General features: G+C 41.0%; 1 protein-coding gene across 1 annotated transcript in view; it reads left to right on the forward strand.

Annotated features, from left to right (window-relative positions):
* Window positions 1-24955, forward strand: part of DCC (DCC netrin 1 receptor) — a 594156-nt gene extending 569201 nt beyond the window's left edge. Inside the window, exons 27-29 of the mRNA XM_030470251.2 lie at window positions 5159-5371; window positions 19539-19681; window positions 21631-24955. Coding sequence (XP_030326111.1) covers window positions 5159-5371; window positions 19539-19681; window positions 21631-21720 — 446 coding nt within the window. The 3' untranslated portion in view covers window positions 21721-24955. The remainder of the gene's footprint in view (window positions 1-5158; window positions 5372-19538; window positions 19682-21630) is intronic.
* Window positions 24956-26242: the final 1287 nt, after the last annotated feature.

Below are 26242 nucleotides of genomic sequence, written 5' to 3' on the forward strand. Positions count from 1 at the left end.
GGGATGGTGATTCCACCACTGCCCTGGGCAGCCTGTTCTGATGCCTGAGCACCCTTAGGGGAGGAAATTTTTCATCAGTGTATTGCCCCAAATAATCTATGTCATGAAAACTTGGAGATGTCCAGAAAATACATTGTGGGGTTTTTTTTAATATAAAGGTATTTTATTTACTAGTATTAACAAAAAAGGCTGAAAATTGTGTAACCCAGAATGATAAAACAACAATTACATTAATAGTTTGAGATAATCATAGAAAAGTTTTATGGAACAGAGATAACTGTATGTATCGTTAATCTGTTAAATAGAGATGCACTAAAGCAAAGATTTTCTGAGCACATTTCCTCTTGGAGCTGGTTTTCTGTCAGCTCTGCAGTGAGTTTATCCAGCTGGGAAGCTTAAATCCCTTCTATCACAGGAGCTGCATTATGGATTGAATGGAAATAGTCTTGTTTATTCAACAGCCTGGTCTGGGTTGCAACACCTCACAGAAGTGTAGTAAGAGCTGTAACGGAGTTGTGGGTCCTGCTTAGCCCCTCACTTCCTTTGTTTTCTTTTAGAAACTGAAGCAACAGCAGAGCAATTTGGGTTTTTTCAGTACGTTATTTTTGGATTTAACCACCTATCATTTAAAAATGGTTCTGCCATTTTCCCATGATTCAGCTTTAGATTAGCAATTCTTTAAGTTTTCCCCAAAAGTATTCTTTGGATGTACCTGAAATTGCACAAGAATAGTAACCTGACAATAAGCATGCTAAAAAAACATTCCTGCTTGTGCTACAATAACAGCCAAGGACCCCAACAGGAATGAAATCCTGGTTTGTCAAAATTACACAGATATATAGTCTTGGTCATATAATATTTACAACCTGTGTAGGTTCAAAAACACACAGAAAGTCACTAGCAGATGTGAAATAAAGTTCAGTCATTTTAAGTCCCATCTACGATCACATACTTTGAATTGTTATTACCTTTTGTTTTCAATTCGTATTGATTTTTTCATGACCTCAGACTGCGAATAGATACAAATCCAAGTGGGACTATTTCCAGTGTTACTTCTTAGTAAAGCTACACAATGTAAAAGTATGTTCAGAGACTTAAATTCATTAAACTGGTTAAAAGCACTGTGCCAACTAACAATTATGCAAAAGCAAAGGGAAGATCAAAAGAGTTTGTATCAGATATTTATTCTTCTGCTTGGTGAGCAGCGTCCATGGTTACTGGAGTTCAAAGAAAGCTTGTTCTCAATATGTTCCTCGCCTATAAAAAGAATTCAAGTAGGGCTTTATCCAAGGTTTCCCCAAAGGAATGAGACCCTAATTGGTTTTACTGGGCTTTATAACACATCTTCGTGTATAGCATAGTATTTTCTTTACTTGGACAAAATATTTTACTAAATTCAAGAGCAAAAGATCACAATTGGAATGCAGCATGGTATTATCTGCTTCATCTTAAACGCCAACTGGGAGTCTACTTTCTGTAAAAACGAACAAACAAAAAAAAGTAATAATTGGATCAGCAGAAATAATCAGAATTCCTGGGCAGTTCTGTTGAGGTGTATGAAGCAAATATCTGGCCGCTAGGCAAGGAATTGATGTAGGGAATGCAGGCAGCAGTAGCAATGTGCTCGTCTTCATCCATCCTTCAAATAAACAATCCATCGTCTCTTCCTGCAGGGACTTGAGTGAATTGTAAATTGATGGTTCTCATTATGTCTGCAAGCATGCACATCTTACTTTAGAAAAATGTCTTCTCAAGCATGAAGCATACCTTCATTAGACCACTTACCTTCAATATTTAAATCCCAACACTAGCTTCTAATTTTAATAGAGTCATCACACCTTTCTCTTCAGTAATAGCTGGAGGATAACCTGAAATCTTTTATATAATAATGGTTATGTAGGTCTCGAGCTTTTACAACTAAATCTTTAAGATAAAACATACCCATACTGTAATGCAGTAATTTAATAGCCTTTTAATGCAGGGACCATTACACTGATGCTAGATGGTAAAGCTGATAAAGCTTTGTCATCTGAGAGCACCACTGTGGAAAATACCAAGAAGGTATTTGATGGTGAGTAGCAGTAAGTGTCTGGTTTATTTCTTTCTCCAAATAGGTCAAAAGCCTTCCAAAAGAACTGTCCTTAAAGACACAATCAAAGTGCTGGGCTCCATAGGAAGTTCAGACTTTGACAAACATGCTGAAAGACATTTTGAGGCTAACAGCACAGACAAATGGCTTCATTTTTACTTTAAGCAAAGACCTTGCCAAGGTTTTACTCCAGAAAACATTGTACCTCAGATGTACACCTCTTTGAGACCCACATACTATTTTATATCTTCCTTGCCTAGGAGAAGGTGAAGGGAGAGAAGATCCCAATGCCCGTGGTAGTCTAGAGCAGCAACACTGCGACACCTTCTTGAAGTGTGAGCAGTAAATAAGGGCGGAATGAGCTAAACTGTTATTCCTGCTTTACTCTGTTACAAATAACCTCAGTACCTCTGGCTACCTTAAGGAGAATTTTAGTCCTCAGAGTAAAGAGAGGTCTGGGCAGGGGAAGGAAATGGAACAACAGAGCTAGGGCAATGGCATGGTAATACAAAGAGCCTTGAAGGTTAAAACAAGGAAAATGAGCCACAGAAAAGCAAATTTTAATAAACAGTATATGATTTTGACTTTGGTCTGATCCTGTAGTTGACTTCCTATCCATGGTGTTCAATTTTGTCAGGCATCTATGTGATATTGCCAAGCAATGGGGCTGTGGAAATGAGGCAAAATCCTCATTTCCATTTTTCAAAATTGTTTTGCCTCTTAGTAGGTTGTAATTACTTACATACTTTGACATTAATTATTATAAAATGCCTTGAGATTTGACTTGGCTGTGTAATCACATGTTATTTACACAATGAGTTCTGGTTGTTGCAGAAGGCTCTGAAAGAAACCAGAGCCTCTGGAGCATTTTGGGTCCCAGTATAACTAATTCTGATAGCTACGTGTCATGAAGGTTGTTTTCTTCAATAAGAGGTTGAGCTTTTTCTAGATTTCTGTTTCCTGCCACAAGCTGCCTGATTAACTGTTGTGCTGTGAGCCATTCTGGCTGGCATAAATACTGTGGAGACATTGGACAACACCATCACACTCAAATTAAATAGGTTCCTGTTGTGATCAGGCTCTTCACTAACCAGTTTGATTCTTTCCCCTGTTCTGCTTACAAATAATGTCAGGCCTTGCAGGAACTCTCACCAAGAGAAGAACTTGCACTGGACAGGGCTCGGAGCAACTTGGTCTAGTGGAAGGTGTCTCTGCCTGTGGCAGGGTGTTGGAACCGGATGAGATTTAAGGTCCTTCCAAAGCAAACAATTCGATGATTCTATGAACTTTCTCCAGTGCTGCTACTTAGGGCCATGGGACAGGAGCTGGTAGAAGGGCCAGGAGAGGCCCCAGACCTGAGTGCCAGGGAAGGCTCAACAGCACTCGTGACGCAGGATGTGGAAAAGAATCATAGAATCACAGAATCGCAGAACCATAGAATGGTTTGTGACGGAAAGAAGGTAAGAGGTGGTGTTTCCAAATCAATTTCCCTAGTCTTCTCCTGCGGTAGGAACAAAACAGAAATGGCAGGCTATTTCCTGGGGAATCATAGAATCATGGAATCATCGAATACCAGGTTGGAAGGGACCTCAAGGGTCATCTGGTTCAAACTTTCTAGGCAAAGCATGACCTAGACTAGATGTCCCATCACCCTGTCAGCTGAATCTTAACAACGTCCAATTCTGGGGAGTCACCACTTCCCTGAGGAGGTTGTTCCAGTGGCTGATTGTTCTCTTTGAACTTCTTGTTGCCATCCGTAAAGTATCACAGCAGACTTGCAATCAGTCCTCCTTGTAATTAATTCTTAACTAGTTCTGCTTGTCATGGTAGATGTAGTGGTCACAAAGAGATTTTAATGATTTGTTTATTCCAATTACAGTTCTCTTACAGAACAAAATAATCTGTTTCTTTGGAATTCTTTTTTCTGTCTTTGTTTATTTTCTTAAAGTCTAAGTAATGTGGTACAGGATTGTTTCCTGCTCTAAACAGCAGCAGTGAATTTCTCTTCATGAGGAAGAGTCAGTTTTGGGTGAAGAGCAATGCCATAAATCTGGCCAATGCCATCAGGATGTGTGCGTGCTCATCCTGCTTCTTGTTGTCATTTTACATTCCATTGGAAGCATCATCTTCACTGTACACACTCCATAGGGTACACTCTGATTTAACACTGCAGGATTAGAGGATTTTACACCTAATAGATTTCAAGAGAACTCTGTTCACAAATCACCTTTCTCTGCCTTTATGGTGCTGGTCATATAAGACAACACTGTGGACCATATGCATCCTGTAATTTATAGTTTGGGCACAACATGAGTTTCTTGAGAGCTGCAGAAATAAAGTGCTTTTCTCTTTATCTGAACTTTTGTTTTCTTTTATTTTCTTTGTTTTTCATCTGTTTTGTGGCATGGAAAGTCCATGACAGAGGCTGACACTGAAAGGTTCTTTTAAGAAACAGTGCAGAGCATAAGGAAGCTGTCTTTTATATTAGAAGGTTGACATGGAACATTTAAATCTCTGAAGGATTGACTGTGAATATAGGCTAATAAAACAGCAACCTACTGCTTTGGCACACTAAATGTTACAGCTGTCTCAATGAAAACAATATTGGTGATTGGTTGTGTGGAAATTAATTAAGTCCTTTCTTTGTCTCAAGCTTGTCTCCACTATTACTAGAACAGTACCTTGATGCTGAACATAATGAGTTTCCATAGTCATAGTTTGTTTCAATCTCCACACGTATTTATTTGTTTATTGATTTTTAATATTTAAAAGCCCATAAAGATGAAAGATAGGAGATAAAAATATCATGCTTGGGGTTTTTATGTTTTGGGGTTTTTTAAGGAAGATGTTTTGAGCTTCGGATGGCACGTGGCCACTCTGAAGAACATCTGGGTTTAATTTATCTGCCAATAACTTTTGATGGAACTGTGTGCACATTTCCTGCAGCTTCTTGGAGGATGGAGGCTAATGCTGTCCTTTCTGTTGGAAATGATCATAAAAGTAGGAAATGGGATATAAAATATACATCAATAACAGTCCTTTGGGGGTTTTTTGACTGTTCCCTTGCAGCTGTTAGTGAAGGACCAGCACCACAGCAGCCACCCTTGCTGCCGCAGACACAGCCTGAGCACTCCGGCAATGAGGATGCCCCAAGCAGAACCATCCCCACCGCTTGCGTCCGCCCTACGCACCCTCTCCGCAGCTTTGCCAACCCCTTGCTACCTCCACCCATGAGTGCAATAGAACCGAAAGTCCCTTACACACCACTTCTGTCTCAAACAGGTAAGAGTGATGGGGGGGAAAGTCTCCAGTACCACTTGTCTGAACCATTGACTTTCAATTCACGAGAAAATAGAGAGCACAAGACAGTCCCATAGCTTGAAGAAATATCTGTAAGTGCTGACAGAGTTGGAACTAGATGATCTCTAAGGTTCCTTCCAACCCAAACCATTCTATGATTCTATGTACAGTTTCATGATAACAAACCGGTATTTTATTCTGACAATCTGGAATAAAAATTCAGGGCAAGGCAATAGCTTAAAATCAGAGTTAACAAGTAAGTGATAAAAATGAATTAAATGAGATGCCAAATTAATCACTTGGTCTTGTTTCCAGTCTCTTGTTACGCTGCAGTAACTTGAACCAGTGCCAAATGCTTGACTCTTGTTTCAAGGCTTGCCTTTTGGATAATGAAAAAACTATTTATATATGCTGGAAAAGAACTGACTGCAACGCACTCCAGTGTGCAAACTACTCAAAAAGTAAATAGCAGCATGCAAGGAACAGGAAGAAAATTAATATATAGATTTTAAAAGGCTTTAGAATAGTGCCACTGTTGAAGGAGGCTGTGGGCTGGTGGTAGGGTTAGATTAAATGGCTGTAGTGAAATATTCATTCATGGGTGGGGGCATGACAGAGCAAGAGAGAATGGTGCCTTTCCAGCTCATTTCTGAGTTTGTTTCCAGAGCAGCAGCATTTCTAGAGAGCTGTTTTAAAAATTCACTCTTGGATCCAGTGAGTACATCTGTGTGATATATCTGGTATCTGCTTTGTTCATAAAGTATGCACAGTGCTAGAATTGTTCTTCGTGTGAACTGGTATAATTTGAGTAGCACTAGCTGCCTTAGTATCCCTAACTACTTGAGCTATGAAAAAGGGATAAAAAGGGTTTGCATACTGGTCTCTCATTTTAACTGCTCCTTTAGCTTTGATAATCTCTAGTTTAGCTCAGAGAACTTTTGAGATTTTAGCTTTACTCTTTTCTATTCTAATAGTGCTTTCCGAGCACAGCTTTCTTGCCATACAACATATGTTAGGTCGAAGTTTGCAACAAGCTAGCTACCAAAACATCTCTGCATTTTTACTGGAAGCACCTGCTATCCATCAGCAAGTAATCCAGTTTCTGACAGCAGACAGAAGTAGATAAATCCTTATTTAGTGGAGAACTGCTTTTGCCAAATAGTGTTGCTGAATTATTTTTTATATATAACAGAGCCTATTCATCTTTATGTAGTACTACATTTTATTTTATGAGGATCCAAGTCTACTTGTCTTACACTAGTAAGCCTGATTACCTCAAAAAGACTACTTGTTCTCCAAGTCAACCAGAGTTTACATTTTAACCATTATAATTGGGAGGTGTGGTAAAGAGAGAGGAAGTCGCGGCAGGTTACTTATCTTCATAAATAATCCCATCATCCTGAAAAATAAAACCACCTTTTTTTGAGTAAGTAATCTCAACTAAGCAGATGCAGTGTTTCCTACAGCAGTGTGTAGAACTTTGTAATTGGGTAAAATTGATAACTGAAAGTTTATGGCAATGATCTGCCATAAAGCAATGGAAATAAATAAAGTGAACGGCAAAGCAATGAAAAAATCTGTTTTTCTGAACTCTGTCACATAGACAAAAACATATTGCTGGGTTTTATATGGCACTCAAACTATTGTATTTATTATTACCTGAAACCACAATTTTTACATTTTTAGAATTATGTAAAACTTCATTTCTGATCTGCCTCTGGCTATTTTGTGGTGTTGGGGGCTATTTTTTTCTCCCTATGTCTGGTTTCTCTTGCTTGTCTCAATGCACTTGTCATCAGAGTCATTATCCGAACTGATGTCTCCTTTACCAAGTTCTTGTAGAAAGTTTTCCTTCATAAGTGTTAACTTCTCTTTGTTGCTGGGCAGTGAGAGGGATGTGCAGAACTGACCCCGGTCCTGCAAAGGATCCCTCAAAACTAAGTTGCTCTTCTAACACTCACTCCTGAATCCCACTCCTTTGGAATCCAAATCTCTCTTCTTTTCACTGAAAATGGGAGTGGAGAGAGAAGGCATTGAAAAAGAGGTATCAAGAAAGAGCACTTCATTTCACTAACAATCTGAGTATTTAATATGATCCATGAGTATGCTATCTCAACCACAGTTAGATGACCATGAAAGGGAAATTTTGAAGACTTGTGGATGCCCCATCCCTGGCAGTGTTCAAGGCCAGGTTGGACGGGGCTTACAGCAACCTGCTCTGGTGGAAGGTGACCCTGCCCGTTGCAGAGGGTTGGAACTGGATGAGCCTTAAGGCCCCTTCTAACCCAAACTGATCTATGACTTTACAAAGTTTCCAATGCATTTCTCTATCTGAACAAACCTCCTAGAAAAGATGACTGACACATCCCTGCACAGTCACTCCTCCCTAGTCCTCTCTGGCAGAGCAAGGGTGGTCCAGCTCTCTCAGCCCAACTGAGACAATTCCCTCATGGACCATCTCTGCTAATTATATCCTGCTTAGGGACATCTTGGGTTTAAAAAGCTCTTAGCAAATTCCCATGTTGGAATAACTGTTACTTTCCTTAACCTGACAGACAGAATTCATTAATTTTTCATTAAATATTTCTTAAATTCAAGAGTTTATTACATGTCCTATGTAATAAAGTAATAGGGCAATAAGTAACGGACTCATTAGCACTTAAACCAATTAAACTACTCTTTGCTTTGCTATCATACTTTTTAAATTCATGTTAATCAGGTGTCTTATCCCTTCAGACAATGCATAACTAATGGAACAATACTGCAGAATTTAGAAGGGGAGGAAGCAGCAGAGAACCATAGAGATTGATCCAGAGATTTCCAGCGAAGACTTTAAAAAGCAGGAACCTGAAGTTTAGTGGAGATTTGCCTTGAAATCCCTTCACTGCTGGTTTGCAGGCTCTCCTCCTTCCAGCCCTAGGCATTTTGTATTTCCTTTTAAAGAATAGCCTGTATGGAAATGTCAGGTATCATTGTCCTCTGGTCCTCAGCCAACCCCACTGTCTGCCCCACAGCCAACCACATACTGATGCTCCAGATGTATTTGTGTATTTAGAGTGTAGTCCTGGAGCTGATATCTGACACTGTCCCTCCTGAAATATTAGTATCAAAATCAATTTTTGGATCTTGCCCAGTGAATAGATGAGCACAAGGCTTTTCCTTCGCTCTTTGATTGACCTGATGCTGAAAGGAAGTATCTCCTCTAATATTTTATCTATTCACTATATCTCTGTAGTGGCATTATAATTAGCTGTTAAACTCTATCATATGGTTCATAAAGAAGACATACAGAGATCATTATTCAGTTGTGGGAGATATTGCCATGATAATATGAATAAATATTTAAAAGGCTGTGCTCCTGGTTTTGGGTCATGTCATCAGCCTAATCCAGAGTTAAATCTGCCATTTTTCTTCCCTTTTCTTTTTTTTTTTTTTCCCCCCCCTGGTTTTTTTTTTCTTTCTTGAGCCCAATAAATTCAGGTTTTTCACATTAAGCCCTTCCCATTGATATTTTATAGGAGATCTCACCTTTTCATCACTGCTTTGTGATCAAGCACTTGTGGTTCCTAATACTTATTCTGAAGGCATCAGAATCCAATCCCCACTGTGGTTGTATTTGCTCCCCTTTGCAAATCATACACATAGGCATATAAGTGATTTGACTTAGTCCCCTTTCAGGCTAAATAGAAAATGTTTGATGGAGTGTTGAGCTTAGTGCGTTATAGATCTGGCATAAATTCCACAAATGGACAGGAAAGACATTTTTTTTCCCCCTCACAAATGAAAATTCCTTTTAGGTCTTAATGATCAGCTGCACTTTAAATGAACCTGAATTAAGAGGTCATTTTTCTTCTGCAAAAGCAAGTGTGCGGTGATAGAAAATATCGCCTGTGAAGTGGTGGGTTTTATATCATGTCACAGTTCTAAAACTTGAGCCTTTTCAGGCTCTTTTGTAAGGTTGTAAAAATGCTGCATTTTTTGGTTCTTCTCCAAAACAGTAGTTGGAAATCCAAACTGTCTAGGTCTAGATCTTCCCAGAATCACTCAGTGACACCCCAGAGCTAAAACCCACTTTATTTTACACCAAAATTGAGCTTGATTTTCCTTCCCGCTGCTGAGCAGTAAGGTATGTCATGTCCCAAATTGGCTCTGAGCAGAGAGTGCAGAGGAAGGGTTGTACTGCAGATGATCTGCTCAAGATTTATTTCTTTGCTGCTTTGGGGGGGGGGGTGGGGGAAGATAAAAAATCCTGTATGTTCAATGTTGGATGGTTTGGGGCGTAGAAGTGAAGAGTGAGGCAAAGAAATCTGGCAGTAAACATTCCTGTGTAAATAGCAGTAGTTGAGTATTGCCTGAACATTAGCACAAATCCTTCCCATACCCAGACTGACCCACACACTGTCTTCATTACCAAATGGGATAAGGAAGCCTGATAAGAAAATGAGCTCCTTGAGGTGTTTTTATTATTGTTATTATTATTTCTAAATCAGTCAGAAGAAAAGAACCAGATAAACAAGGTAAGGCTGAAGGTCTGCAAAGCCAATGTTAAAACCACAAGCTAACAGTCAAATAAATAAGAGATGAAACTAAGAGGAAAAAAGGGAATATGGGTATTAAGCAGTGACTCCTGGGCCATAATAATCTCAAATAGCAAGGGTTTGGAGCCTCAGCAGTTGCTGAAATTACAGTGATCTTTATAAGAGTGAATATAGAGGAAATAAAGAAATAATTTTCAGTCATGCTGACAATAAACTGCTCCTCACAGGAGCATTGGTAGAATCACTGTTACAAAAGCTCCTTCAATATCAGATCTCAGGTGGAGTATTTAGAGATGGAAATTCCAAGAATAAAACTTCTGGCTGCAAATTAAGCAAATTTTGGAGACATAAACTTAGAACTCTCCGGTGTAAGACTTATGCACTTAATGGCTATCCAATTTTTAGAGTGTTTAATCCCCTTTCATGCAAAGTGGGGAGTTCATTTGTGAGTGGTGTAAGTGCATTTATTCTGAACAATCAATTAGCTCTAATTAATTAGCTATATAACCAAATTTTGGGTCCTTTGGGGAGGGAGGAGTTGGAAGTTTACCATGCACATTAAAGAAATCCCAATGCCAATAAAAAATACAAATGAAAACCTAAGCCTATTGCTTCTAATTTTAATTCAGTCATTGAATTTAAAGTCAACTAAGAACTCTTTTGTTAACAGGGTATAAAAATCTTTCTGTCTTAAGGGTTTGGGTTTTTTTTTTTTCTTATTTTAATGATGAATGTAAATGAGATTATGGACTTCTTTTTATCACAGTCTACAGTAAGCAAGGTCTATAAATATGGAAATTACTCATTCCTGAACCTTTCATTTTGAAATCCTGGCTTTTTGCACTAGAAACTCCTGGACTCAAAGGAAAATGGTTCTTTTATTTCATAAGCCTTTACCTGCAACCCCTCCCCTTCAATTTTGAAATGTATTTTTAATTCATGTTTCTTCGTTATGAAAACATACTTTCTCCATTCAGCTGGGAGATATATTGACATGGCAGTGCCATGAAAGGGTCAGTCTTATCCATTAGAGAAATCTGGTCCCAGTCCAGTAGAGTTTAATTAGCATGCAGATAACTGGAGACACCTGAGTTGTCTCATTAAAATCGAAGGGACTACTGGAAGGCGTAAAGTTAAGCGTGGATACAGGTGCTTGTCTGGATAAATGCACTGATTCTCCTTTGATACAAATGATCTATTTCAAGATCTATTTCAGTGAAATCACAGAAAAAAAAATACCTGAATAATTATTTTGAAAATCCATTGGAAGACTTAATGAAGGCTTGTTCTATCTCCCTGTGTTTCATAAGCAGAGAAATAAAACTTTTTCCACTGTGTGTACAGTTTATCCATATTAACTGCACGTGTTATCTCTGGGCAGTCACAGTCAGTAAGTCACTTTTGCCCAAACACTTACTCATCCACATAGTATTTCCAGCAAATAGATTAAAATCATGAAGAGCAGCTAAGAAGACAGAGACCAAATCTCTCTCATATTTCCACTATATTTGTGCAGTCTGTGTTGTTTTTGTCTTGAAGTGCCCTTTCCAAACTCACTGTTTCTATACCTATTTTGAAGCCAAAGCATGTAAAAATGTGTGAAGTGTGAAAGGCTATTTCAAAAGCCTCCCTAATAGTTAGTCCCAGTACTTGATTGGTACCGTATTCAGAAGAGTGATTAAATGATCTCTTTCTGTTGTCTGGTTTGTTTGGTTGGGTTTTTTTTTTCTCTTTTGAATTTATTTCTCCCACTCTCAAATATTTCTAAATTAAACTTTCCTCTTTCTAGAACGATTTCCCTGGTAGAAGGACCCAAGCATCTGCTGATTATCATCTCAAAAATCATTTCTAGAAACTCAGTTTCTCAATAAAAAACATTTTATTCCCACCTATAATGTAAAACAGCTGAGTCTTTAAATAATGTTTTTCACATAGTTACATATTCTGTTCCCCTGAGAGGCACTGTCTTACTTAAAGAGGAACATCTTGCCATGGAGCTACAAGTAATCTCACTTCCACATGTTATTCTCATCTTTATGTTTCAGCTTTTAAGTCATTTAAACTGACATTGTTTTTACTGGTGGAAATAGCAAATAGCCTGTAAGTGGATTTGATCTTTTTGTGATTTTGTGTTGTACATTTTGTGAGAAAATTACCGCTTCATACTGCAAGATACGCAGTATACCTCACCAGCTTTGATTATTTAATAGTGAAAACATCTGGCTTTGCACTGTTATACAGCCCTTCTTCCCAGCCTTGAAGTTCAGGCTGCCAATCTCCTTACTGTCAGAAGCATTCATAAATAATTTGAATTTTCCAGAGTGAGCTCTTTCAGCTACGACAAATCTCTGTGGAAGCATCCTTGCAAATTCCTCCGTGCCTGCAGATCTTTATTCCTAGAAGAAGCTCCAGTTAATCATAGAATCATGGAATGCTTTCTCAAAGCCCCATCCAACCTGGCCTTGAACACTGCCAGGGATGGGGCAGCCATAGCTTCTCTGGGCACCCTGTGCCAGCGCCTCAGCACCCTCACAGGGAAGAGCTTCTGCCTAAGATCTAATCTGTTAATGACACAGATAGTTTACGTCTGTTGTTCTATTAGTTAGAAGTAGCTGAGGAAAAGGTGTGAGATGCAGAGCCAGAATAGATTATCCTAATTTAGCTACAAGTCTGACATTATCTTCTGAATTCTGCAGCTTATTATGACATCTTGGTACTCGTCATCCTCCAAGAATCCTCTCAGTTCTTATAAAAACAAAGGCTTGTTTGCACCCCAGTTGATAGATCAGTTTTCATCGGTCTCCTCAGAGAAGGTTATCTTCAACTACAGATCCCCTTCACATCTTTGATCTATCTTCTGTCTGTTGGGCTACTGGGTATAAGAATGTACCTGTATCCTCAGTTTGGAAATTTTAAGTTTCTAATTCGGCTTTATGAGACATGCCTATAAATACCTTGCCTGACTCAAACTATATTTTACTTTGTTGAAAATCCTAAACCAACAACTAAAAAAATCAGCTTTAAATTAATCAAATATTGAACTGAGCATTTTGTCCATCTCTGGAATCAAATGGTTGCAGGTTAAAAACTGGAGCCCATATACAACATAATGCATCTTACTGCAAAATCTCCTTTTTAGAGTTTCTCTTGTGTCCTCCCCGCTGTCACACCTTGTTTTGATGATGGTCATACATGTTTACCAGGAGCAGAATATTAGGAAGATAAACATCCTTTGAATTGCTAGATTTCTTCTGTATCTGTGGTCACTACCTGATGCTTTGGCCCAGGTGTGTCCTTCCTAAGCCCAGCTGTTGGTGAAGAGCATGTCGGCATTGTGAGCTTGATCCACATCTCACTGAGCTTAATGGAAAGACTCTCGTTGCCTTTGGGTTCTGCAGTCCCACCTAGTGAAACTGAATTGCCACAATCTTTCTGAGAAGGGGAGGATTTGCAGGCAAAGCTGACTCAATCACATTTTCTGTTCCATATATAGGTTATCATATAGACTCTTCCTCTTTGTCACTGCCACTGTCACTGGCAATTAGCAAATCCCTCTCAACACTTTGAAGGGTTCCCTTTTCCTGTGTGCAAGACCTCAGGCTTGTACAGAGCTTTCCAGATGGGATCTTCCCAGTGGCTTGTAAAATGACATTGCTATTTGCCTTGTTTCTGTAAAAAATTGCTTTCCTTGTACATCTGAAGGTCATAGTTCGTTTCTCTGAGGCACACACCCACTTGTAGGCTTGAAACCAGAAACATGCAGGTTTTTCTCTTCCCTAATTTCCTTCTGTTAGACCCAGCAGAATTTATGGCAAAACTTCATGTTCCTTCTTTCAGAGATATGATTCATTCCTAGCTGATTTTAGACTTCTGATTATTGAGTGCCTGCTCTGTGCCAGTCACAGAAGCTCACTGTGCACTCACAGAAGGGAGTTTGGATCTTCTGGGAGACGATTCGTCCAACTTCACTTCAAACTTTCTAATATGCTTCTTTCCATAGATGCTTGAGGGAGATGAAAGAACCAGCAGAGACTCACCCCTCACTTTTAAACAGGTGTGACCATGTGAAATTCAGCTGAAGGGGTATGATATGTGGTCTAACCTCTTTGCTGTGAAAGTCTGAAAGTCTGCATGAGCAGCAGATAAGCAGACAAGTCCTTGAAGTTCTCTTGGAGTGTTATTCCAGATCCAGGTGTATTTCTAAGCTTTTGCAAGTAATAGATTCCATAATCACATACATATTGTATGTATCAAAATATTGACAATCAGTCCTAAATCCAGATCTTGAGGAGCTCCACCTTCGATTTCAGTGTTATCCACTGAGCATCATTTCATGCTGTCTCTCCGTAAACTAGCTCCTGTAATTTTTTACATTCATCTCCATTTTCTTCACTTTAAGTCTTTTTTTTTTTTCTTTCCATGTCACATTTTTGCGTCATCACCCAGAACGCCTGTTACACATGAGCCATACGAGAATTTTTGGTCTTCAAGTTGGATACAGTCCCCAGATGCGCTGAGTGGGAACACAGCATTTTTTGACACTGAGTTTCCAGCTCACTGTCCTCCCTGCATCAAGGAATAGGCCTCTGAAAAACCTGCAATGCAAACAGAAGAAGCCCTGAGCCCTCTCCCTGAAATGAGTTGTTCTCACTTGGCTGAGTACATCATCTCGTGTTCCATTTGACATACCTCAAAATAAAATAGTGTCAAGTAGCTCTCCAAAAGTGTTGCTATCAAGAGGATGGATGCTCTATTGGTTTTACTTGCTGTCCGTCATGATAACATATGTCCTGATAGACACAGATGTGTACAGATTTACAAAAACTGCTGCTTTTTGGCTGGACATGGGATGACACTGATGTGCAGTGCTCCAGGAATACCCAGGGTGGTACGGCAGCGCGTTCAGCGTGAGCCTCTGAGAAGCGGTGGTAGCTGGGATTTGCACCTGGTAGCCATATATTATCTCGCTAATGAGCCAGTGAAGTGTTTCATCACCCTGCTGAGAAAATGAAACTTTTAAACAGAGTAAATCCACTCTGGGGCTGCTCAGAGCTACACCTGATGGGTGTTGTCACCTTTTGCCTCTTGCGGCCCCACTGCCAAGGTATCCTCTCTTTTTAACTTGTGAGAGTCCTGCCGAGCTGGAGAACATTAGAAACCAAAGCAATTTTAGTTTAATTAGCCGCTCATTTGCGTAAAGTAGGTTACTTAGCATGTCAACCTCCTGTGTCTAGAACTCTCTTGGAGAGGCCTGGTTGGTCTTTTTAATGTCCTTCGGGGGAAGAGGGCTCAACTCTTGTTCTGACTACGTATTACAAGCAATACCTTGGAAAACAGTCACTGCTGTAAAACATTTGCCGAAGAACTGGAAATACACCGCTAGGCTTAACAAAAATTTTCTCAGCTTCATTTTAGTTATGAGCATTACAATTTGCCTGTTGCATTTGAGAGCTAAAGGGCAAAAAATTACGCACAAACTAAACTTACTAATCATCGCTATGCTTTCTCATTAACAATATCCAGGAGGGAACATCTGCCTTTGTGTAGGAAAGTGGGTTTTTAAGTCCAATTACTACAATTAATGAGTTACATATGAGAAACATGAGTTTGCTGTGGGATTTAGAGGATTACAATAGCAACATACTCTGCATTTCACATCAGCTCCTCACCACCACATCAAATACTTATGCTTCCACCAGCCCATGAAAACTCAGTAAGTCACAATGAGAAGTCACTTGTATAAAGAAAAACTATTTGGGTCCATTATCTAACCCATAAACTGCATGGATGCAATTTTCTGCAGTGGTTGTATCTTGTTATTTATTCTTCACATTGCAGTGATATCGCAGGATACAATCCAGATTCCCTGTATCTGGAATGGGATAAATCTCTCGTTTTCAGGGCACGCAGGCACTAGTAGAACAGAATGAGTGCTATAGCATTATAGAATTGCAGCTGTAGCTCTTTGCTGAGCACTGCAGGTGTTTTCAAAGCACTGGGGAAAGAAATGTTGAGAATCTACAGTCTGTGACCCAAGCAGCTTAGAGTTAATTTGCCTGTGCTCGTACTGCCTCCTTCTCTTTATGTTTTTTAAATCAGGCTCTGGTGTTTCTCAGTGTGTGAAATATGTAGTGAAATACTCTAGGTGCATATTTTGAGTGTCAGTGTGTGCTCACACATTTCTTTGGAAATAAGCTCTTTTTGTTAAGAAGTGGAAGGGAAAACGTTTCCTATTTCAAGAAACTGATTTGAATGTTGAAGAATGAACCTCTGGGGATAGCTGTATCCTCTTACTCTGAGATGCAGGAAAGTCTGAAGGCCAAGTTATTAAAGAAGACTTTTAACTGTTAGGCGGGAGCTGGAAGAGTGAGAGTATCAGTGAGAGTATCTGTGTGGCAATATCTGCTAGCTTGTATCGAGCTTTCAGACATTCATAGCTTCAGCTAAACAGGAGTTACCTGCGATGCCCAGCGCCTTACAGAGAACTTGTTTGTGAGTCTCTCCCTCTCTACCCCTGTCTGGCTGCTCTTTCCTGGAACTAACTTTTAATGAACATGCTGTTGGCAACTCGATCTCGGGAGGGATTTTATTCTCTCTTCTGCTCCTTTGTGTAACTAATTAAAAATGTAAACACAGTTCTTTGAAATACAGGAAAATTAATCTGCAGCCCTTGTCTCCTGGCTACTGCTGGAGCTGTAAGAATACAGAGATCTGTCACAACTGCATGGATTTGGTGGGATTTTGGGGAGCGAGAGCGATGGTTGCTCCATCTGCAGCAGCTGCCTGCCTTCCTGCACTGGAGTTATTCTCCAGGCAGTGCTGCTCCTGGCATGGGAGCATTGTTTCATGCTTTAATGATATAACACAACACAAGAAGGACGTCTCAACACAAGAGGGACGTGGAGCTGCTGGAGCGAGGCCAGAGGAGGCCAAGGAGATGCTGTGAGGGCTGGAGCAGCTCTGCTCTGGAGCCAGGCTGAGAGAGCTGGGCTGGGGCAGCCTCGACAAGAGAAGGCTCCTGAAGGGGACACCTTAGAGCAGCTCCAGTGCCTAAAGGGGCTCCAGGAAACCTGGAGAGGGGCTTTGGACAAGGGCCTGTAGGGACAGCACAAGGGCAATGGCTTTAACCTGCCAGAGGGGAGGCTGAGCTGAGCTCTGAGGCAGAAGCTCTTCCCTGTGAGGGTGCTGAGGCGCTGGCACAGACTTTTCCCAGAGAAGCTGTGGCTGCCCCATCCCTGGCAGTGTTCAAGGCCAGGTTGGACACAGGGCCTTGGAGCAACCTGCTGTGGTGGAAGGTGTCCCTGCCCGTGGCAGGGGGTTGGAACTGGATGAGCTTTAAGCTCCCTTCCCACTCAAACCACTCTGTGATTCTATGACTCAATGATAAGGTTCTATATGAAAAGAGAGGTAATTGCGTGGGAATCTAGTGATGAAGAAAACAAATGGGTAATTAATCTTAAGATTTATGAAAAGATGGTTTGAGTTTTCATTGCAGCTGGCTGGGTTTCTGATCAGGGACATGGGTTTTGGAGTGAGCCTGTGCATGTCCCACATGGATGGAGACATCTATCATGCTCCTGGTCAGTGATCTCAGCTCCAGAGCCATGGGTGACCTTGTACAAACCTGTTCTGTGGCTTGTCCCTGGGACACCCCTTCCTCTACACAAATTGTATGGCTTGAGAGCCTCAAGTTTCATTTTTCTCTTTCTGATCCAATTCTGATGCAGTGGCCGATAGCCTACTTGACTTACTGAGGCTGATGCCCTCCTTATTATGGTGCACATTTTTGTAACAGAAAAAGGGCAGAGAACTTGCTGAAAGTGATAGTGGAGGAAATATATAGGAAAAAGCTATTTACTTACGATTCACCTCCATGATTTCAATTGGACTTAAATAAGCAGAATAAAAATTGTGCCCAATTCCTGTGAGAGATGAAAATCTCCCACATGGAGTCTGCCCTGTGCCAGAAAGGATCTGCTGTTACCTGGTGGGGATAGCTGGAGGGATTTGACTGTCCCTGGTAAGTGATGCATCCAGCCAACCAAGTATCAGCCTGGAGATTGCATATTTAAAGATATGAACATGAAACTTGCCTTAGGGCATAAGTAGGCATCAAAGTGGATTAATGTTGATAGAGAGTAAGTAGGAAGAATAAATTTTGGAGACCTAAGTGAATGGCACAAGTGCCAAAGGCACTGGAATGCATTTGGCCCTTCGCAGGTCGTAGGGATGTTCAAGGCATAGCTTCAGGGGAGCAGGACTATGCTGGCAGCAAGCAAACTTGAAACGGCTGTCCTCCTTTTTGGCCTTGAATCTATGATGCATGAGATACATGACCGCAGTCAGGCTTCGCGTGGCAACTTTTAATTTTAAAGCTATCCCCGTGTACTTAAAACCAATGTCTTGCGTGCCCCTGTTTCATCTGGCAGCCCTTGGGCCTCCAGCAGTGTCTTGCAAAGAACCAGGCACCTTGTGCTCATCGGAGGCAGAGTGTCCAGGACACAGGTTTTATTCTTTGATGCTTTAAATCATTTAAAGAGACAAAGAATTTTTAATTTCCTCTGGAAGAGAGCTGAGGCGTCTCAGCTGATGCATCTTTAAAGGGCAGCACTTGAAGCAGTGCTGCAGCTGACACCTCTTTTGCCAAGCAGCAGGACTGCGGCTCTGTGGGGTGGGCAGGAGGAGCTCCAGCGGAGCGGCTGAGACAGGGAAATGCCTTTTGTCAAAAACAAACGAACAAAAAAAGTTCTTATTATTTCCTTCTTCCAATCTGAGGCAAAAAATTGGAAAAACTTTTTTAGGGTTTTGGTTTTTTGGGGTTTTTTTTTTGAGAAACTTGAAATACAAGTTTTATTTCAGCCTGTTCAATGACGCACCTGGAGCGCTGCTGTCAGCTTGAGTAAGTTGAGAACAAAAACAGATGAGAATCATGGAAATAGCTGCCATTCCCCAGCCTGGCCACTGTTCTCTGCTCTTCAGTCTCATTTTCTCCCCTAAACATAACATCAATTTGGCAGTTTCCTACCAGACATTCCATCATTTTCCTGGAATGCCAGGGTTCTAGGTATTTTTCCCAGGAAAATTTAAGTTTCATATGAAAAATGCAGAAGAGCATTCTTCATCAAAAAGTAATGTCAACAGAAAATTGCACACCTGCTACAGTCTCACCCGACAGCCTCAGGCATTACTTCTGCTGGGTGCAGCAGTGGGGTTTGGACCTGCAATATTTGAAATATAATTAAAGAGGTTTTAGAAAGTATTTGTGTTGGCTCTGGTGCTTCTTCTGGAATGATAGAATCCCAGACTGGTTTGTGTTGGAAGGGACCTTAAAGCTCATTCAGTTCCAACCCTCTGCCACGGGCAGGGACACCTTCCATTAGAGCAGCTCGCTCCAACCCCCGTCCAACCTGGCCTAGAAGAAGTAGCATAAGTCTGCCTGGGAATCATAAATCAGCTAGGTTGGAAAAGGCCTTTAAGGAGACTTTTACAACTGAAGACATCTGTGGCAATAGTAAAACCAGCTGCATTTTGCCTATAACCCCCAAAATGTCACTGCAATACCCTTTTTCATGCCAACTGGTTCTCAGTGTGACTTCTGTTTCCTCTTCCAGGGCCTAACCTCCCCAAGGCTCAAGTCAAAACTGCATCTCTTGGCTTGGCAGGAAAAGCCAGGTCACCTCTGCTGCCCGTCTCCGTGCCCACAGCCCCAGAGGTCGCAGAAGAGGGACACAAGCAGACGGAGGACTCCGCAAATGTAAGAACCATCTGTCAGAGCCAGCCTGCTCGCAAAGCTCGTCACCATTGAGTTCTATTCTCTAATCCCCAATTTACACATTAATATTTAGATAAAGGTCCATCCCACCTTACCTAAGGTATTACACTGCATACATTACACTGATAGCTATTAGAAAGCTAGTAAAAAGTTTTGGTAGCCAGTAAAACTTTGCTGTTGGCTTTAATGGACTTCGTGATATGGAGGAGAAGTGCATGCTTAAACTCTGTGTTAATATTATCAATGGGACAACTCACACAGTCTCTTCTCAGTGCCCTGAGATATCAGGAGAAGAGAAAGAGGGGGTGAGAAGTGCAATAAGGGAAGAAAATTATTTTGGCAGTAAAAATGAGGATAGAGTAATACCAGATAATGGTGTGAAAAGTAACATTGAAGGAGTAGGTAAGTGAAACTGAAAAGGTGGAGTAATTAGAATAATGTTTCCACTCTTATTAAGACTCTCTTAGAGAAAGGTCTTACATGACTCAGAAGATGAAACAGTGCAAAGGAAAAGAAACAAGCGAAAAAAGAAATATATTAAACACATGTTGTATATCACCTCTTTTCATCTTCTTGCACAGGACAATTTTTTGCCAGGCACTATTACAGTGATTTGTCCAACATTTTGTTAGTGAATCCTTTGATGTTTTCAACCTGGCTGAAAGGGAAGACAAAAGATTCTCTTTAGACATACGTATGGAGGGTTTGGGTCTGCTGCCTGGTAAATACAGGACAAGAGTGTTTGATTCCTGCTTCTTCTTGTCACCGGCATAAATATGTGCTTCTGAGTATAGTCACAGTAGGATTCTAATGTTTTGCTGGGAAAAGGAGATGCAGGATGATTAAGACACATGGAATCTCCAACTGGAATGGGAATGGGAAAGAAAATCTCCTCCATGGTAAAATTGCTGGCAAAAGGAGTAATTTAACACAGGACATTTGGTAACACAAAGTGCAATTTCAGCTTTCAATACCTTATCAGAGCAGCACAATTTAGCTCTCAGAAGAGACACTGCTCAAGCTCCACAAGTGTGAAGGCAGTTACAGGCAATACCAGTGCAGGCAACAAGTTCATAGGGTGGTCAGAATTTGAGGTGAAAGGCTAAAACTTGGGGATTAGTTTCTTTTAAGCTTGACTCTGCAGGTGCTTTCTTAAGCTGCCTGCTCCGTCCCCCCTCAGGGACTGCAAGGCTTATACAGCAGTGACAGATATTTTATTAGGCAAGTTAAATAAATAATAATAAAATAAATAAAATTTGTTAGCTCTCTCAGTGTGTGAAAGCAGAGGATCACTACTCTTGCTCTTGCCTTGGTCATTTCTGAGGTCAGCGGTTCCTAAGAATAAGTGCAGGTTTGCTGTCAGTTTTAGGTTTTGCTGCAGATTCCCCAGTTGACCGTACCCCAAGGGATCGCTTTCCTCCAGTCCAGTTAGGTGCTTCTGAAAACTGTTCCCACTTCTCAGCTCCCACTAAAGGCGATGGTAGAAATTCCCAACCACCAGCAAGCAAAGAGAAATTCAGCTAATTGCTGAATCAACTGTTGCAGCCTTCTCTAAGATAGGACATGTTTAGATGAGCATTTGAAGTCTCTGTTGGGTGCTAAAACTGTTTTTGTTGTCCCTCTCCAAGCATGGATGCATGCAGTGGAAGAGAGGGAGCTAGGGAAATGAGGATTCAGGGGATGGCCATTAACATTTCACATTGTTCTAGCACGATCACCCCTGGTTTTCAGCTCCTGTGTTGATCCCAGAGAGGTTTTGCAAGCCAACCTCTAAGCATCAGGCCATCCTTGGATGCTTCAGGTCCCCGAGGAGGACATCCTGGTGGGGGGCCTGGGAGGTGCCTGCAATGGGGCCGTGTCCTTGGCTTTGTCCAGGGGAGTTAGGTTCCTGTCCCGCTGCAGCTTATCTGTGTGTGTTTGTTCACTTGCAGGTTTATGAGCAGGATGATCTGAGCGAACAGATGGCCAGTTTGGAGGGGCTAATGAAGCAACTCAATGCTATCACAGGCTCAGCCTTCTAACAGCTCTTGATGAGGTGATAATTATCCCGGAGCATTGCAACATACCAGGATTTCGCTCATACTACCCACTTAACACGACCCCATCACAAATCATCTTGTTGCCGGTATCACTCCTTCAGCGCAAGGAAGATGCCTGCAAATTCCTAAAAAGAATGATTAAAAAAAAAAAAAAAAAGAAGGGAAGAATAATAATGGAGATGTTGCAGAACTTTAGATCTGGCATCTAAAGTGATGAAAGCATGAAAGCAAATGACGTTGTCACCATGGGGTCATTAGCTGATGCTACCAGATTGCTCATTTTGATCTACTAGTATTTGTAGAGCTGAAGTTGTCATGACTAACTCATGTTTTACTCCGTAGAGATTCGTAGCTCTTTGTGTATATCTAGTCTTACCTCATGCAAGTATGTTTTTAAACATAGACTGTGCCATTAATGAGACAGTGTTGTAGGTCACTCGTTTGTTTTTGGGTTTTTTTAAATATATAATTACTGACTACAAAAACACCCATAGCAGATGATCACACCACAACACCAAAAATTTGGAAGCTTTCCCAACAGCACAAAATGAAAAGACAAATTACTAATTTCTTTTGTTGTCTCTGTCAGTTATCTCTCACGAGAGGTGGGGATTAGTGAGTGGCTGTAAAATTCAGCCACTTCAGCATTTCCTCTCGTAGTTAATGTTTTATGTATGGAAAAACAGAGAACCAGGAATGTAAAAAAAAAAAAAAAAACAACGGAAAAAAGGGGAAAAATAGAAGTCTGAGTTTGCATTGGTGGCCTGCTGCCAGCCAGCCGGTGTGCACTTGCGAAAAGAGAACGTGATATGCAATCTTCTCTGACACGCAGTCATTACATGCTTAAGCTTATAATAAAACGTGTCTGCGGATGAGTGGCCTTTGTGCCAGACCATGATGACGTTGGAAAGCACTGCTGGGGCCACCACGAGCCGGAGCAGAATGAAAAACAGGGCTGAAGTTGCCTCTCTTGCCTTCCTTGCCTTCTTTGCCTTTCCCATCCACCCTGCATCCCCAGGGATGTCTCTGATCTGATGACCCATCCACCTGGGATGATGATGGGCAGAGGATGAGGAGGGAAAAGAGGTGGCAGGCGCTGGGTGCTTCCCACAGGTAGGACATGAGCCTGGAGGAAGAACCACAGAGGCCGGTAAATACCTGATAAATAATTTAGGAGTTTTTTTCTGCAAGTGTGGTATTTCCTGGTTGAGATCAGCAGTACTCCATGAGAACAGTGAGAAGAGAGCGGAGAGCAGCAGGATAGCGTGAACCATCCTTAGGGATTCCCTCTCCTTGTCCTAGTGCGTTAGCTGCACATTACGGTGTTTATTGACAACCATAACTGGTTGAATTGGCTAGATTTTGTGTGCATACATTTTATTGCTAAATTTTCGGCTGCATTCAGCATTAATCTCTGTTTATGCAGCTGAATCACCAAAAGGGAGCTAATTTGCATATTTATCAGTTAGGAGGCTGCAAAACCCAATAAGAGAGTTTCAGATGAATTATTCCATTCAGCTCTGCCTTTGATTTCAAGCTTGAGTGGGTCATAATTTTAAAAGAGCATGGAAAGGATAGGATCTTTACAACCTAATAGCTCCTTTTGTTAGGTGGGTAATTATATCTGAATCTCCGAATAAAATATTTTGAGTAAAATGGCACTGCAACAGAAGTAAAAATTCAGATTATTTTCTATGGCCCCGTGTTGGAACGGAAATCAGATGTCAAGGAGGAATTCAAATGCTTCGTTAGGAACGCTAGTGTTTCTGTGAAAATGCTCCTTTAAAAATGCTCTGTTATTCAATTTGCTAAGATTTTAATGAAATATTTCTCAGGAGTGGGAAAATCTTGTTTGCATGGAAGGCTGAGCTTTCCAGTTTGGAAAGATTTGTAACCAAAAGCCTCTGCTAAAAATAAAATGCACAAATCTTTCCCGATGAAAACCCAGACCTTAGAAAATCACTACCTCCATTTTAACTGAAAAAAAGAAGGCTTAATGCCACTTTTTAATAACTCCCCCTCCGTATTTGCAGAGATTGACGTCGTTGAAACAAGAACATAAGGTCAAATCTGTTTCTCAGTTATCATTTATGAAATAACTTGATTGGCAGCAAGATAGCTGAGAACAGAAACTGCCCCCATGACTTTAGAGAGTATCACTGCACCTTTTTTAATCACGGAATACTAATCCAGGAACAAGTGTATAACTATCCCAAATTGCCTACAGGAAGATGAGCCACAAAGAGGTTTGCAAGCTGGATTTGGTTTGGTTTGGACACAAGAGTTGCAGTGTCCGGGAGCTTTGGCCTCTTCGCTTTGTTGAGGTGTCATTCTTTGTCTCGACACCAAGCCCCTGAAGTTTGCAGGTTGATCTGGCCCTCATGTTAGCACAACCTTTCTTGTGCTGTATGAAATGTGCCTGTTTTCAGGCTCAGCCCATTTAATTCACAGACCAAGGCCGAGATCCACACAAAAACAAGTGCTCATGTACTCTACTGCAGGAAGGAACAACTCTATCGTTTCAGCCCAAGCAAGACACAGCCGCACTGCATCCCCTTTCTAAATAAACTAGTAGAAAATTTCTTTTCAATTTAATCTCATCATTTGTCAGTAAAACCCAATTATTCCTTACAAACACTGAGTTTGGGGATTTTTTTATTTTTATCTTTTTTCATTTTTTCATTTTCCTTCAGACCTTCACTTGACAACCAGAAAAGGGCTTTACCCTTCACCTCTTCTGAGCCACCCAACACTGAATTCAGGTGTCGTTGTCCTAAGGAGCATTGGAGACTTTCCCAGCCTTCATTTGAGGATGATTTTATTACAATACCTGCCTAATTATCAAGCAGGCATTTCTTTTAAAATTTCGCCTTATGTGTGAACTACGTAACTTGCAAAATTCCAATGTTTTAGTACTAAACTTCCATGTTGTATTTTGCCGATGCGCTATTTATTGGCAGTGAGCTTGGCTGAGACTTTCTTTGTATTTTGACAAATTCCTCAACTGCCAGAATATTTATAGCCCGTGACTATGTCAGCCATGGACACTCCCAGAAAAATGCAGTGAGAAATCTGTCAGTGCATGATGGGCTCATGAAGCTCAATGTTACCATGGAAGATCATCAGCTAACCAGTACAACAGGGCTGCCATAAACAGGTGGGAAAATAAAAACAGCAGCCAAAAAAGGATATATTTTTTATATTTTATTTCAATTAGCTCCATATTTTTTTTTTTTTTTTTTTTTTTTTTTTTTTTTTTGCTCCAGGACCTTAAAATGGAGAAATATCAATAGTTCAAAAGACTGAACATTCCTTAGCTCAGCATTTTTGTCTTAGATACTCAGTTCTGGGAAAATGTTCAGTCACCCACTGAAGCTGTTTAATTTTTGGAAAGAGGGGATGATAATCTGCTTGCTGTTCTTGCATATCATCTTGATTATACCCAAGTTTGGATCTGGACATTGATATAGCCAAAATTTTGTCGTAGGGTTTGTAGTGTCATTTGTCAGGGAGCGAGAAGTACTGTATACCCTATACTGGTGTGGCTGTTTGTGCACCCTCATGTATGGGAACTGGTCATTCCCAATTAAAAGGCAGCCAGAAGCTGCGGAAGCACAGAGATAGTCGCATAGCTCTGGGCAGGACTGCCCATTCAAGAGTTTCCCAACAGGTTTGCAAATGCTTTGAAGGCTGGTCCTTGCTCTCCCCATGGCACCCAGCCAGCACATCCCAGTATGATCTAGGAAATCTCATCCGCGAGGATCCTGTGTGGCTTGGTAGATCACTTGTCAGATGCTGCAATGAGATTCTGCCACAAAGTGGCTGTTCTTTGCATCAGCACTCCTTAACTCTCTTCTTTTAGTCGTCTTGCCTTTGGTTTTTTACAGGAGCATCTTTTCACCAACCCGTTCCCAGAACCAGCTCCTTTAAAAGCTGGTTTAGGTAGGACTGCTGCACATCTGGCCTGATTCCTTCCCTGACATTTCTAAAGGATAGATAATTTGATGATTTTTTGAAGTGTTTCTCCAGAACGTGGGGGCACATTTGCAGTGCGTGCTCCCTGCTCTGACATCTCCTGCCAAAACACACAGTGCAAGCCAGAAAACACCAGACAAAATGATGGCAGGGCTTGTTCACACACAGAAGGATGGGAGTGAGTTAACACTGAGGACATCCTTGAGTCCTTCACTACTTTGGGAAGCATCAAACGTTTTTCATGTGGTCAGAGCTGATGGTGTAATTCCTGCTGCAGTTCACCAAGGGTCCTTTCCCTGGAAGCCCTCCTAGCTGGTGGGCATCTGAATCCTGCAAATCTATCAGGTGCTTGCACATGTTGCTGTGATCAGGAATGAGCCGCCTTTAGCATTAGCAGTGGTAAAAACAGGAGCAAACATTTGCAGGATGAGAGCTGGCAGTGCTATCAAGTTGCTCATTAAAACCCTAAGGAGATGTGGGGAGGGGAAGCGTTCATTGAATCCTTAATGAGATTTAGGTAGGTAAGGGA

Source organism: Strigops habroptila, chromosome Z (assembly GCF_004027225.2).
Source record: "Strigops habroptila isolate Jane chromosome Z, bStrHab1.2.pri, whole genome shotgun sequence".
NCBI classification, from domain to species: Eukaryota; Metazoa; Chordata; class Aves; order Psittaciformes; family Psittacidae; genus Strigops; species Strigops habroptila.